The sequence below is a fragment of the Chelonoidis abingdonii genome, chromosome 14 (genome assembly GCF_003597395.2).
Source record: "Chelonoidis abingdonii isolate Lonesome George chromosome 14, CheloAbing_2.0, whole genome shotgun sequence".
In the NCBI taxonomy this organism is placed as follows: domain Eukaryota; kingdom Metazoa; phylum Chordata; order Testudines; family Testudinidae; genus Chelonoidis; species Chelonoidis abingdonii.
Window position 1 is genome coordinate 25637099 of NC_133782.1, and position 13827 is coordinate 25650925.

At 54.9% G+C, this 13827-nt stretch overlaps 1 protein-coding gene across 2 annotated transcripts in view; it reads left to right on the forward strand.

Annotated features, from left to right (window-relative positions):
• Positions 1 to 13827, forward strand: part of EPB41L1 (erythrocyte membrane protein band 4.1 like 1) — a 156059-nt gene that overhangs the window by 110614 nt on the left and 31618 nt on the right. For both annotated transcript variants that reach the window (XM_032769633.2, XM_075072305.1), the window contains exons 6-12: positions 4 to 46; positions 2418 to 2493; positions 3109 to 3327; positions 3574 to 3661; positions 6325 to 6477; positions 7107 to 7204; positions 12783 to 12958. In XM_032769633.2, coding sequence (XP_032625524.1) covers positions 4 to 46; positions 2418 to 2493; positions 3109 to 3327; positions 3574 to 3661; positions 6325 to 6477; positions 7107 to 7204; positions 12783 to 12958 — 853 coding nt within the window. The remainder of the gene's footprint in view (positions 1 to 3; positions 47 to 2417; positions 2494 to 3108; positions 3328 to 3573; positions 3662 to 6324; positions 6478 to 7106; positions 7205 to 12782; positions 12959 to 13827) is intronic.

Here is a 13827-nt window from a genome sequence, read left to right on the forward strand (position 1 = left end):
CAGAACTGGCTGGACCCTTCCAAGGAAATCAAAAAGCAGATCCGCAGTAAGTCGCCAGGGCCAGATTAACAATATGTGGGTCTGGCGCCAAACATATTTGTGGGTTCCCATAGGGGCAATGGAGCATGGCGCGGGGAGGTCAGTCCCCAGAGCAAGGGGCCAGCCAGGGGCAATGCCAGCCCTGTGTGAGAGCACTATTTGCAAACTGGCAGTTGCCAGACGCACAGTGGCCTGCCTAGCCCTGTGCTGCCAACATGCCCCTTCCCCTTGGGGGTTGGCCTATGCCATGCCACACAGCCCCCCCCTCCACCCAAAACCCCATAGGTTCTGACTCTGTGGGTGCTCCAGGGCTGGAGCACCCACAGAAAAAAAATAGTGTGTGCTCAGCACCCACTGGCAGCCCCACTGATCAGATCCTCCCCCACCCCCGGCCCCCAGTGCCTCTCACCTGCCACTGATCAGCTGTTCAGCAGTGGGCAGGAGGCGGTGTGGGGGAGGGGAGGAGAAGGGGCAGGAAGAGGCGGGGGCACTCTGGGCAGGGTGTGGAACGGGGCAGGAAGAGGCGGGGGCACTCTGGGCAGGGTGTGGAACGGGGCAAGAAGAGGCAGGGGTGGAGTGGGGGCAGGAAGAGGTGGGTGGCAGGGCCTTGGGGGAAAGGGTGGACTGGAGATGGTGCTTGGAACAGAGCTGGGGTCAAGCACCCATGGGGAAATCAGAAATTCAGCATCTCTGCAACACCCTCCCTCTGACTCCCTATAGCCAGAGCCTCCCCAGGATCCCCTCACAAATGCAGAGAACTCTGCAGGATGAGACAAGCAAGTGGTGGGCGGGAGGAAGCCAGCAAGCGGAGCAGGTCGGGGCCCCTTCTGGCATGGGCCTGGCTCCATGGTGCCACTGGCACCATTGTAAACCCAGTCACTGCTCTGAGTTGTTACCTCCCCATTCTGCTTACCCGGTGGGAACTTCGTCCCCTTGGTGCAGCCCACGGGGGGCAAGAGAAGCAAGGGGAAAGGTGGAATAAGAGCCTGATTCGCAGAGATTCCAAGCGCCTGGAGTTCCCCTGGAGGTGGATGTGAGCTGCAGATGCTGCTCAGCTCCTCTGAAAACCGGGCCACTGGCATCCGGTCAGGGACAGCTGGAGAATGCATGGCTGGTGCTGTGTGCACCACTGGCAGAAGGGGCAGACTGGCATCCAGAGCAGGGCTCTAGTAGCTGATGGACCGCACGTGCCACTGCTCCTGTGGAGGACCTTTCTTATGGCAACTGTCTGGATGGCTTTGCTGCTCCTTCATCCTGCAGTGAACACACAGCTGGGCATCTCTGAGGAGCTTGGCGGGCCCTGTTCTTCCCTCACTCACACTATTGTCAGTCAGGAGCCACTCCCCGAAGTCACTGGGTGGTCCTGGTATGAGGCTGTTGTGAGATGGGGAATCAGACCTTGTGTCTGCATCTCTTGCAGCTGTGTCGGGGCGATGCCCCTTGGCTTGGGAGAGGGTGCAGTGAATCAAGAGGGTGATACGTGCTCCCTCTGCTGAGGGTGTGTGGCTGCCTTCTGCTGCTGAGGTGTGTAGGCCCTGGGGCTCCTTGGTGGCAGGATTCCCAGCTACAATAAAATGCCCACGAGTCATTAGAATTACCCACAGTGAGATGGGGGGGCAGCAGTGGGGACCCCCATCCTTATCCCCTACCCTTAGGATCCACCCAGCTGCTAACAGACGTCCTTGTGACAGTCCGTGCTCCCTCGGAGAATGTGTGGGCAGGGGCTGGATTGATGTGATGACCAGAGGGGGCTCCAGTTCTGCCTCGCTGGGCAATCAGGAGAACCCGGGCTGGCCGGAAGTGAGTTCTCGGGCTGACAGAGCAAGATGGGGACTGGTCAGCTGGAGGAGGAGCAGGAGATCCTGGACTGGCTGAGAAGTGGGGTGGCAAAGCAGGCCAGCAGGCTAGTTAGCTGGGCTGGGCCGGGCAGTGGCTTGCAGAGACGTTGCAGGGTGTGGGGGAGGCCCTCACCAATAGTGAACCTCAGGGATCCTTGCTGGGAAATGCAGGGCTTGCTGCTGTGGAGACAGGAAGAGGTGGTGTCCCTGTATGGTGGAGGATGGGCAGGTCTCGTCTGGGCCAGTGATGCTCTCAGCTGGACAGACAGCGGTAGGGTCTGCAGGAAGCATAGTCTGCAGATCCCCTGAGCAATCCATGGTCGGCGGGTTAATCTCTCTGGGCACTTGGGTAGCAACCTCAGAGGAATCGCCTCATCTTTCTGCCTGCCCCACGGCCCCTGGGTGTTGGGAAGGGGTGGGACACAGGCACAGGCTCCCTACACTGAGCTCAGGCTGGGGAGCAGGTGCCCTCGGGGACGTCGTGTCCTAGGCACATGGGGAACATGCTCCCCCTTATCCTCTCTCTCTTCCTCACCCTAGGTGGCCCCTGGAACTTTGCTTTCACTGTTAAATTCTACCCACCTGACCCTGCCCAACTCACAGAGGACATCACAAGGTGAGGGGCCATGGGGCACTTGCTACGCTGCCCTGCCCCAGGGCTCTTCCTCCCCTCCCTGACAGACAGCATCTGTCCAGAGAGCCAGCAGCATGATGGATGGGACCGTGTGTGTGTTAACAGTCACCTGTGTGTAGGACTTGGCCACCTGTGCGTGTTGGGTGGGTTAGGGAGGGTACTGGCCCAGTGTGTAGTGTGGCAGAGTGCAGGAGGTGTGCATGCATGGGCGGGTTGTGACTGTGTTCCTCTGGGTGTGTTGTGAGTGGGCAGGTCTGGGGCCGTGGGCAATGGGGTCAATCCTGAGTATGGGGAGGAGTGTCCATCCCTGGCAAAGGGCGAGGGAGTCCATCCTGAGTGCAGGGGCATTAGGCGGGGGACTCATCCTGAGTGTGGGGCGAGGGGTTGCTCCTGGTCACAGGGGCACAGTGTCGGCTTTAACTGTTGTTGGCTGTGCGCCCCATGTACACGTACATGCACCTTACTCCGGTGACCATCTCCCTGCGATGGGTGGACCCCTGTGCCATTTAGAATCTGCCTGGCCCCTCGGAGAGCTCAGCAGGGTATTTCCCTTTGTCCTCACCCTATCTCACCAGCCGCCTGTCCTTTCCCCCCCAGATACTACCTGTGTTTGCAGCTGCGGGCTGACATCATCACGGGCCGGCTGCCGTGCTCCTTTGTCACACACGCCCTGCTGGGCTCCTACGCCGTGCAGGCCGAGCTGGGAGACTATGACGCTGAGGAGCATGTCGGCAACTACGTCAGCGAGCTGCACTTTGCACCCAACCAGACCAGGGAGCTGGAGGAGCGCATCATGGAGCTGCACAAGACCTACAGGTTGGGCTCCCCACTAGCTCGGCCATTCCTCCCTTCTTGTGGGCAGGCATCCAAATGGCTGCGCTGCACCAGGCGCCGGGATGGAGCCCTGGTGCTGGCCTGGGTTCCCTGTCAATAGCATCCCAGTGCTCATCTCCTGAGCAATTCCCCCTGACCAGACCCCCGAACCTCCCCACGCCTGCAGGGTGCAGCTGGCAGCAGTGGGGTGGTTCTAATCAGTCTCTCTGCACCTCATCTCCTTCCCAGGGGCATGACACCAGGCGAAGCGGAGATCCACTTCCTGGAGAATGCCAAGAAGCTCTCAATGTACGGAGTCGACCTGCACCACGCCAAGGTACTGAGCCCCTGGAATCAGGGCACAGGAGCACAGGAGACCTCTCTGCGCTTCTCCTCAGAGCTCCTCACTCCTCTGCCTCGCTCCTTTTCTCCCCCTATCTCACACACACTCAGGGTATATCTATGCTGCAGTCAGGAGATGTGACTGCAGCAGATGCAGACAGATGCAAGCTAGCGCTGGTCTAGCTAGCCGCGCCCTCCCAGGAATCTCCATACACACCTGAGCAGCCAGCCTGTGCTGCTGCCCATGCTGACAAGGCTTCACCGCTGTTGTTACTGGAGCTAGCTTTGATCTAGCTAGCATGAAGTATGCCTAGATGTGTGGCATCAGGAGGAGGGAGAAAACTTGTTCGCCTTAGCCTCTAATGATAGAACAAGAAGCAATGGGCTTAAACTGAAGCAAGGGGGATTTAGGTTGGACATTAGGAAAAAGTTCCTAACTGTCAGGGTAGTTTTACACTGGAATAAATTGCCTAGGGAGGTTGTGGAATCTCCATCTCTGGAGATATTTAAGAGTAGGTTAGATAAATGTCTATCAGGGATGGTCTAGACAGTATTTGGTCTTGCCATGAGGGGCAGGGGACTGGACTCGATGACCTCTCGAGGTCCCTTCCAGTCCTAGAGTCTATGAATCCCTCTGTCCCTCATTTCCTCTCTCTGTCTCTCCCCTGCCAACCCTTATCCCTTGCTGATATGTCTCTGGACAACATGATGTCCCTGTGCCCCCAGTGCCAAGGATCCCAGTGGTTTTCCATTCTCAGAAGGTGACGGCACTGAGAAGTTTGCCGTTTGTCTCATCCAAGCCGGGACAAGCAGAACTAGAGTCCCCGATGCACTCACGTGGGGCCTCTCTGCCCTGTCATCCAGGACTGGAGTGCATCTAGGAGAAGCTGTCAGTCCTGAAACTTGACCCATCCACCAGGGCCTGCGCTCACTCCCTGCCCGTGCTGATCCTCTGAGCCAGCAGCACAGAGCAAGCTGGCCAGTTTGGGGACGCTGTTTATTGCAGCACATGCTACAGGCAGCAGCTGGCAGGCCAGTCCCATGTCAAGCCGCTAGGCCTGTCCAAGAGTGAGACGCGGAAACATCTGCCCTGCTCACAAGAACACAACAGGCCAGGGGCAGCATGGTCGTTTTCACCCAGGGTAACATGTTTGTATCCAACTCAGGCTGGTAATGGCTGATAGTGGTTACCAGCCTATAAAATGGAGTGGCTGGGTCTCAGTCTAGTTCACAGTTGACAAGTGCCCACATCACAACTGGGGCTAATTACAGCCCCTCGTTAGGCACCTCTGCTGATTAGGCCTTGCTGACTGAACTAGCTCCTCTTGGACCCATGCAGAGCAGGTGGGAGGTCCAGGGAAGAGCAGCGTGGGAAGCTCGCCCTGTGCTGTCTGACGAGACAGACAGCTGCTGGCCAGCATTACCATTGTCCCTCTGTGGGCACAGCCTTGTGCACTCAGCTGTGAGTCCTGCTGACCAAACACTCTGCTCCTGCCTGCAAAGTGAAACCAGCTCCCCGGGCAATGTTCGTCCCCGCCACCAAGTACAGTTCTACTGGCGCAAGGCGTGTGTGGACACTGAAGTGCCTGAGCCGGTATAAACCGTCCTCCAGCAACAAGCCTACCATGCACCTGGTGCTGCAGCAGTGACTGCTCTGCTTGCCGGTAGGCTCACAGTGCAGGGAAGCCTGACCCCCCATTTAAAATCCCCAGCATGTTTTAGAAAGGACTCTTTCCCTGCCATCTCTGCAAGCTCACCTGGACAAGCCTGGCTCCAGCTCCAGCTCCAGTTGCTGTATGGTCCAGGACCCAGGTCCAAAGGTCTCCTCAGCCTGTGGGGAGAGATATGCAGAGCACAGCTATGGCATTCCCACAGGATTACAGATATGTACTCTGCCCTTGCAAAGGCCATGGAGAATCTAAGGCTCAGCAGGATCAAGGGCCGATGCCAGGCAAAGGGGAAGTTGCTGTGGCAGGCATACCAGAAGACGAAGGAGCCCAACCTCCAGCCTGGGGCTGCCCCCAAGACCTGCCCCTATTGTGGCCAGCTTGATGCCATCTGAGCCAGGATCCCACCTCCACCCTGAGAGTAACTGTGGACACCTCGTATAGACAAGGCTTTGGGCTCCTTAGTGATTTAGGTGCTTCTGAAAATCTCACCTGGTCAGTAAGTTGTAGATAGGGCCCCATTATGCTGGCTGAGCTGGGGCATGGTTCTATCTCTCCACCCCAGAGGTTGCCCCGGAGCTCAAAGCCATGAGAAGGTGGAATTGCCCTTTTAAACCCCCACAAAAGAGCACAGGTGTCTCGCAGCTGTGAACGGCAGCCACAGTGTTTCTCCAAACCTCCTGCCCCATCCTGAGTGGGAACATCCCCCTTCCACCAGCTTCTCCCCATTGGCATCTCCAGCAAGAGACCTGGGTACCATGCGATGTGTGGCAGCAGCCCAGTGGCACTGCCTGCTCTGGTGGGAATGCAGTTGCAGCATTTTACAGTTGGCTGCTGATACAAATTACCAGCCAGACTATGGCCCTTGGTGTGGTGCTGACTCTGACCACCCTGCTAGACCCCACTGCCAGGCGGTAGCTGGAGGGCTATTTGCTGGCCAAACACTAACCTTCCTACCTTGTCCTTAACCCTCCCCTCTGGCTTCCGTCAGGATTCAGAAGGCATTGACATCATGCTGGGCGTCTGTGCCAACGGCCTGCTGATCTACAGGGACAGGCTGAGGATAAACCGCTTTGCCTGGCCCAAGATCCTCAAGATTTCCTACAAGAGGAGCAACTTCTACATCAAAATCCGCCCTGGCGAGGTGGGTGTCTCTTACGAGAGCCTGTCTCTTGGGTGTCGGGGCTCATGGGGGAGAGTCCATCCTTACTTCCCGGGGGGATGTCAGGAAGTCTGTTCTCTCCTAAGGGTGCTTGCGTGCTGGAAAGGTCCATTGTTATTGCACCGCACAGAGGCTGGGAGGCCCCCAAATTCATTTCAGCAGGGAACAAACCAAACCCACTGTCTCATCTGTTATTTCCAGTGGGGCAGGAAGGGGAGAAGGGTCTGAAAAAGGGAGAAAAAGTGGGATTATTCCCACCCCAAAGGAAATGGAACATTTTGAATTTCTTTTCTTTACGGGAGAGAATTCTCCTCCCATCCAAAAGCCGGTTAGTGCCAACAAAAACATGATCACCCACAAAGGCCATCCCGCTGCCGTGTGAGCTCTGACCCTGCCCTGCCACCAGCCAAGTCCTAACAGAATTGCCACTGCAGCCTGGGCCCCAGAGCATGCGGGGAGGGGTTTATAGACACACCTGCTCTATCATTCTCCTGTTGGGACCTTGGCTAGGATGCTGTCGCCAGCCCGAGCTGTCCCCCAGGGCTGCGGGCTGAGGCAGCTCCCAAGCAAGAATCCTGGCTGTAACACGAGTCTGTCTCCTGTGCTTCCAGTATGAGCAGTTTGAGAGCACCATTGGCTTCAAGCTGCCCAACCACCGCTCTGCCAAGAGGCTCTGGAAGGTCTGCATTGAGCACCATACCTTCTTCAGGTGAGGAGGAAGGTCCGTGTAAAGAACCACCAAGGATAGGGCAGGGCTAGCAGAGAGGAGGCTGGGTGTGCTGTCTGTCCCTGCCTTCCTTGTTCTTTTCACTGGGGGAGACATTCTCCATTAATGCCCCATGGGGGATCCACACGGGGGGAGGGCAGGGGTCTGTCTCCTTAGTGCTCCCCCTGAGCTGCCTTTGCCCTATTGATACCCCTCTCCTCTCTGCCCCATGTGGGGAGGGGTTGTCTCTGGGCCTCCCAACGCGCTCTCCCTGGCCTGCTTCCATGGCCTTCCCTTCCTGATATCCCTAGGAACTGCCCCACTACACAAACTGCACTCTGGCTGGGCTTTGCCCAACCAAACCGTGGCATATTCCAGCCGAACCCAATGAGGGAGAGCCCTGTGCCCTGCAGAGCAGGGTCCCAATTGCCCCGCTTTGTACAAGGGGAATTCAAGCAGACTGCTGTGAGGAACACACTGTGACCGTAACGCTGCCATCACTTAGAGTTTTGGAGTGAGAAAAGCCGCCTGGAGATGAGTATCTCCATTCCAGCTCTGTGGGGACCTGACCTTCTGCATTGCCTGATGTATGGTGGTCTTGTTTAGCTAACTATATTCTGTCACCACAGCAACTCTATGCAGTTGGGAAGCATCAGCATCTCTAGTACATAGACAGGGAAACCAGGGCACATATGGAGGTAAAGTGACTTGACCAAGGTCACGCATTGAGTCTGTAACAGCGGCAGGAATAGAACCCTGATGTCCTGAATTGCAGTCTGATGCCCCGCCCACAAGGCCATCTTTCTCTTGCGTTAATGGAGAGATTTCCCGGATCTAATAAATAAAAGAATCTGCCCGTGGGCTCAGTTTCTCCATGGCAGTAAGTTGCATCCTGTGCTGGATGGGACAGCTGCATCCAGGCCAGGTATTTACTGTTTGCTCTGCTCTGCCATGGCAATGCTTTCACTCACACTGGAGTCTTCTGATTTTTTTACATGCCAGCCTGTGCCTGGCTGGTGCGCCGCATGTTTTCCAGAGCTTGAATTCTAAACTGAGACAACACATCCTACAGACTGCTCTTTGCAACCATCGTGTGTGAGGTCCAGGCCTCATTGCAGGAGTTTTGCCATTGGCTTCAGCGGGGCCAGGATTCAGGGCTGGTGCAACCATTTAGGCAAACTCGGCGGCTGCTTAGGGTGCCTAGTGGTTGGGGGCGCCTAAAAGTCTCCTCAGGCAAGGAGGTGGAGTGGAGGTGAGCTGGGTAGGGGGCGCACGGGGAGGGCTGCCCGCAGTAATGGGGGGGGCACAGGGGAACAGCTTCCCACCCCAGCTTACCTCCACACTGCCTCCTCCGCTGAGCACACAGCCCAGCTCTAAGTCTCCTCCAATCAGCGCCGCAAGCCTGGTCGGGGAGGAGAATTAGAGCAGCGCCAGCGTGCTCAGTGGAGGAGGCGGAGCTGAGGTGAGCTGGGGCGGGCTACCCAGGTAGGGTTAGCTTCCGTGGGGGGAGGTCTCCCCAGGCAGAGTTAGCTGCCATGGGGGGACAGGGGGAGTCTCCCTGGGTGGGGTTAGTTGCCGTGGGGGGACGGGGGTGTTAGCTGCTGCAAGGGGGCTCCCCAGGTGGGGGGCTGAGTTAGCTGCCATGGGGGGGAGCAAGGTTAGCTGGGTAGGGGGTGCAAGGTGGAAGTTTCGCCTAGGGCGTGAAACTTCCTTGCACCGGCCCTGCCAGGATTCCTCACCCTCCACCCCCGGCAAGCCTTCTAGCTCCAAACTAGTAACTGCAGGGTCCCTGCACGTGGCTACACTGAAGACTGAGGCCTTGCTTTTCAAAAGGACACCAATTTTGAAGGCCCAACTTGAGACCCAGAGCAGCTGCAGATCAAGCTGGGGTCAGTGATTCTCAGCACCTCTAATAACTAGGCTCTAGGGGCCAGATTTGCAGCTCTTCACTGCGTTTGCGCCTGAGGTTCTGAGTACAAAAATTATGGGCCCCAGTCAATTTCACTTGGGCATGCCCGTCCCTGATTGTGCCTGCAAATCAGGTGTTGGCAGAGAAAGCACCCCCACAGGAACCCCAAGGCCTGGTCAAGCCTGGCCCCAGGGCTCTCAAGTTGGGCTCCCAGAATTCATGGCCGCTCTTGACCCGTGATACTTGCACAGACAGTGCAGGGCGTGTAGGGAGGAGTTCACTTGCAGGATGGCACGTGGATTGGGGAAGAGAGCCCACGTCTTGAGATCCCAGTGCTGGATTTCCCAGGTCTCATGCTGCATAGATCTTTGCTTTTATCTCCATCTGACATGCTTTCAGAGCTGACAAGCCAGCGTTTAATACATCAAGACACACGGCGCCATCCTTCGCCCTGCTACATTCCCCATGCCAGTTCTCAAGATGCCAGCACAGCAGCTTTAGAGCTTTGCTTATTTAGATGAACCCAAAAAAAAAAAAATGCCTCCACACAGCTCTGAATTGCTTCTAGTAGAAACAGTTCTGTTCACTGGCAGTTCTGGGAGGAAAAAGATTAATTTGGGGTCAAACTGAAAATGAATTTTTCCAAAATTTTTGGCTAATTGGGGGGGGGGGGGAAATTTGAGGTGAAGGAACCATTCTGCTCCCCCTGCACTGGAATGTTTGGTTCAGTTTTGAGCATTTTTTAACATTTTAAAAAAAAATTCCTAAATAATATGAAAGGAAATTTCTAAATGAAAAGTTGCAAGAAAAATATGGAAATGTTTTGATTTTTTTCCCCAGACTTTTTCTTTTGTTTTTGTTTCGACGCGAAGGACCTAACGAAAGCAACATCAATTTGCAAAATGTTTGTGTCACCGAAAAGATGTCCCGCCGGCTATAGTCCCTGTATCTCCCCTATCCACTGCTGCCCTCCACCCATACACAAAGTAGTACCCCTCATTTATACGCACCTGCCTCTCACATTATCATCTGATTTATGCACTTGCCTTTTCGGCTCTCACTCCCTTCTACCATCCAGTCCCTCACCTTCTACATCTGGAGGATTCTCTGCACCTTCAGGTCTTTAAACCACAAGTTGAGGACTTCAGTAGCTCAGACATAGGTCAGGGGTTTGTTACAGGAATGGGTGGGTGAGATTCTGTGGCCTGCATTGTGCAGGAGGTCAGACTAGAAGATCATAATGGTCCCTTCTGACCTTAAACTCTGAGTCTATGATCCTGAAGTCACTGAGATGTGGGGTGAGGCAGTTTGCACATTCACCATTCAGGAGACATAGAGTGGATGGGAACAGCCAGTGAGATGGAGGCAAAGAGACAAGTGAGGAGGGAGAGGGCTGGAGAGTTCCTCTAACAGGACAGCACTGTTCCTGGAAGCAGGGTTAAGAGCCCAGGTGACTGGATGTGGAAGCTGCGACATGTATATGATCCTGGAGGGGGTACCAGAAAAGAGTTTTGTCTGCGTGAAGTGCCGCCTGATAGAGCTGATGGAAGAAAAGATCCGAGGACTGGAGATGCAGGTGGAAACTCTGTTAGAGTTTAGAAGGGAGTCCGAGCAGATGATGGAGCAAAAATATAAGGAGGCTGAAGGGATAAGCTCAGACTTGCAGATGGAAGCAAGACCAAAGAATTCTGAGGAGAGACTGCTGGGTGAGGAAAGTGGTTGGTGGAAGCATGTGACTAAGAGAACCAGGCAGAGGAAAAGACGAGCCAGTGAAGGAGAAATAGAGCTCAGGAACAGGTTTGCAGAGTTGGAAAATGAAGAAGGGGCACAGCAAGTGATCGCTGAAGGTGAGAGGGCAAGGAAGAAGAGAAAAACAGCTAGTCCTATAGGAAGAGGGGAAGAGTCAATGAAGACAACACCAAGTATGAACCCCAGGAGGATACGGGATGGGTTGCGGAGGATTGCAAGGGACAATAGAAATCGAGAGGACCTGCAGCCCGTGGGAGCAGGGGATAGACCAGAGAACCACATTGTCATCAGGAAAAGGCAGGTCTACGTAATCGGGGACTCCTTACTGAGAAGAATAGACAGGCCTGTAACTAGAGCTGATCCAGAGAACAGAAGGGTGTGCTGTCTGCCGGGTTCTAAGATACAGGATGTGGACCTGAGGCTGAAAAGGATCCTAACGGGAGTGGGAAAGAATCCGCTGATTGTCCTTCATGTGGGAACAAACTATACGGCTAGATTCTCGCTGGAACGTATCAAGGGAGACTATGCCAGACTGGGGAAGACACTTAAGGAAATTGAGGCTCAGGTGATCTTCAGTGGGATTCTGCCTGTTCCTAGAGAAGGTCAACAAAGGCGTGACAAGATTATGGCGATCAACAGATGGCTCAGGCAGTGGTGCTATAAGGAGGTCTTTGGGATGTACGGCAGCCACTGGAAGATTCATGGACAGAGGACTGTTCTTCTCGGGATGGACTTCACCTGAGTAAGGAGGGAAATAGACTTCTAGGATGGGGCTGGCACAACTGATAAAGAGCTTTAAACTAGAATTTGGGGGAGATGGTTGGGAGATGTCCAGGTAATTCCACGCGGAATTTAACATTGAGAGGGAAGAAAACAAAGTAAGAGAGGATACAACCATGGGCAGGAAGAATGGACATAAGGAGCAAGGGTAGTGTAGGTACCAGTCTAATTTGGTGATACTGGTGGTAGAATCTCTGTGCACTACCGGATAAAGAATGTCAGTGAACCAAACGGCAAAAATTATGATGTCTGTACACTAATGCTAGGAGCCTAGGTAACAAAATGGAGGAACTAGAGCTACTGGTGCAGGAAGTGAAACCGGATATTATAGGGCTAACAGAAACATGGTGAATAGTAGTCATGACTGAGTACAGGTATGAGGGCTATGTGCTGTTTAGGAAAGACAGAATAAAGGCAAAGGTGGTGGAGTAGCATTGTATATCAATGATGAGATTAACTGTAAGAAAATAGTGATGGAATAGATAAGACAGAGTCTGTCTGGATAAAATCACTTTGAGAAAGAAAGCTACTAGAGCCTCCCTGAGACAGTGCTTGGGTGTGCTTAACTGATCGCCATATTTGGGGTCGGGAAGGAATTTTCCTCCAGGGTAGATTGGCAGAGGCCCTGGAGGTTTTTCGCTTTCCTCTGCAGCATGGGTCACTTGCTGGAGGATTCTTTGCAGCTTGAGGTCTTCAAACTACAATTTGAGGACTTCAATAACTCAGACATAGGCTAAGGGTTTGCTACAGGAGTGGATAGGTGAGATTGTGTGGCCTGCGTTGTGCAGGAGGTCAGACTAGATGATCATAATGGTCCCTTCTGACCTTACAGTCTATGAGGTGTTGAGGGAAGTGTGGCTCTTTATTTGAGCTCCACCTACAACCATAGTTTCCATCCATGCCTCCAGGGGGTAGCTGGATGTTTCTGCTGAAATGATCTGCAGTGAAACAATGAAATGACCATCATTAGTATTCAGAGTGAACATCCCCCCTGCAATGGCAATGTTTGGCGACGCCTCCTGGCCTTTTCCTGGTTGTGCCCCCCACTGACCACCAGTCTCTATGTTGATTAGTCCTTGCCCCATGTGTGAATGGAGCTGGCCTGCCAGTGACACTCTGCTTTCCTCCCCACTCCACCTGCAGGCTGGTGTCCCCAGAGCCGCCCCCAAAGGGCTTCCTGGTGATGGGCTCTAAGTTCCGCTACAGCGGGCGGACGCAGGCCCAGACCCGCCAGGCCAGTGCCCTGATCGACCGGCCTGCGCCCTTCTTCGAGCGCTCCTCCAGCAAACGGTACACCATGTCTCGCAGCCTCGATGGAGGTACGCCCCAAATTGGGGAGGGGGAGGGAGATTGGTTCACTGGTGGGAGCCGGGGGGACAGGCTTAGACACTAAGGGGCCATGTGGGCGAGGGGTGGCTGGGCTCTAGCACTGCAAGCTCACAGCTTCCTGCTGCTGCTGTCGTCGACTCTTGGGCGTCAGGGGGTTAACTCTCAGGAAGCTGGGAGATTGGTACTGGCCAGGCACAGCATGGAAACGTAACCCCCACCGATCTGCCAGTTCTTCCCAGTCCTGGCCTGTGGCCCCTCCCACCGATCTGCCAGTTCTCCCAGTCCTGACTCAGGCCCCTCCCCCAGCTCTGTCAGTTCTTCCCAGTCCTGACCCGTGGCCCCTTCCCCAGCTCTGCCAGTTCTTCCCAATTCTGAACCTCAGCCTCTCTCCCCCAGCTCTGCCTGAGCACGCCAACCCCCTCCCCCCTATTATTCCAGCCCATGTATCCAGCCAGGCAAGTCCCAGAGGCTGTTTAGTGCCTGTTTAACAGAGGGCACCAGAAATTCCTTAGCTAAAGCTCATGGCTGGAAAATGGACTCAAGGTCTGAAAAAGGCCTTTTCCTCCTCAGACTAGTCTGATTCCTGAGCACCCCCTCCCAGTGTTCAGCTGGTTTGGGGTATTGCATGCTTGGGGAATAGCCCCTGTGGGTCTTGGAAAGGTTCCCCTCCCAGCCTGCAGAAGGTGACCTGCCAACAAGCAGTGGGGAAAGCCATCTTTGCAGGGGAACCTGCTGACCAGGGATTTATCCACGGAGCTGTTTCCAGCGGACATCGCTTCTTCCAGGGATGATAGGCACAGACCTGAGCTTGCAAAAGCTGATGCGCTTTTAGGCAGCGTGTGGAGAGGCATCACAACAT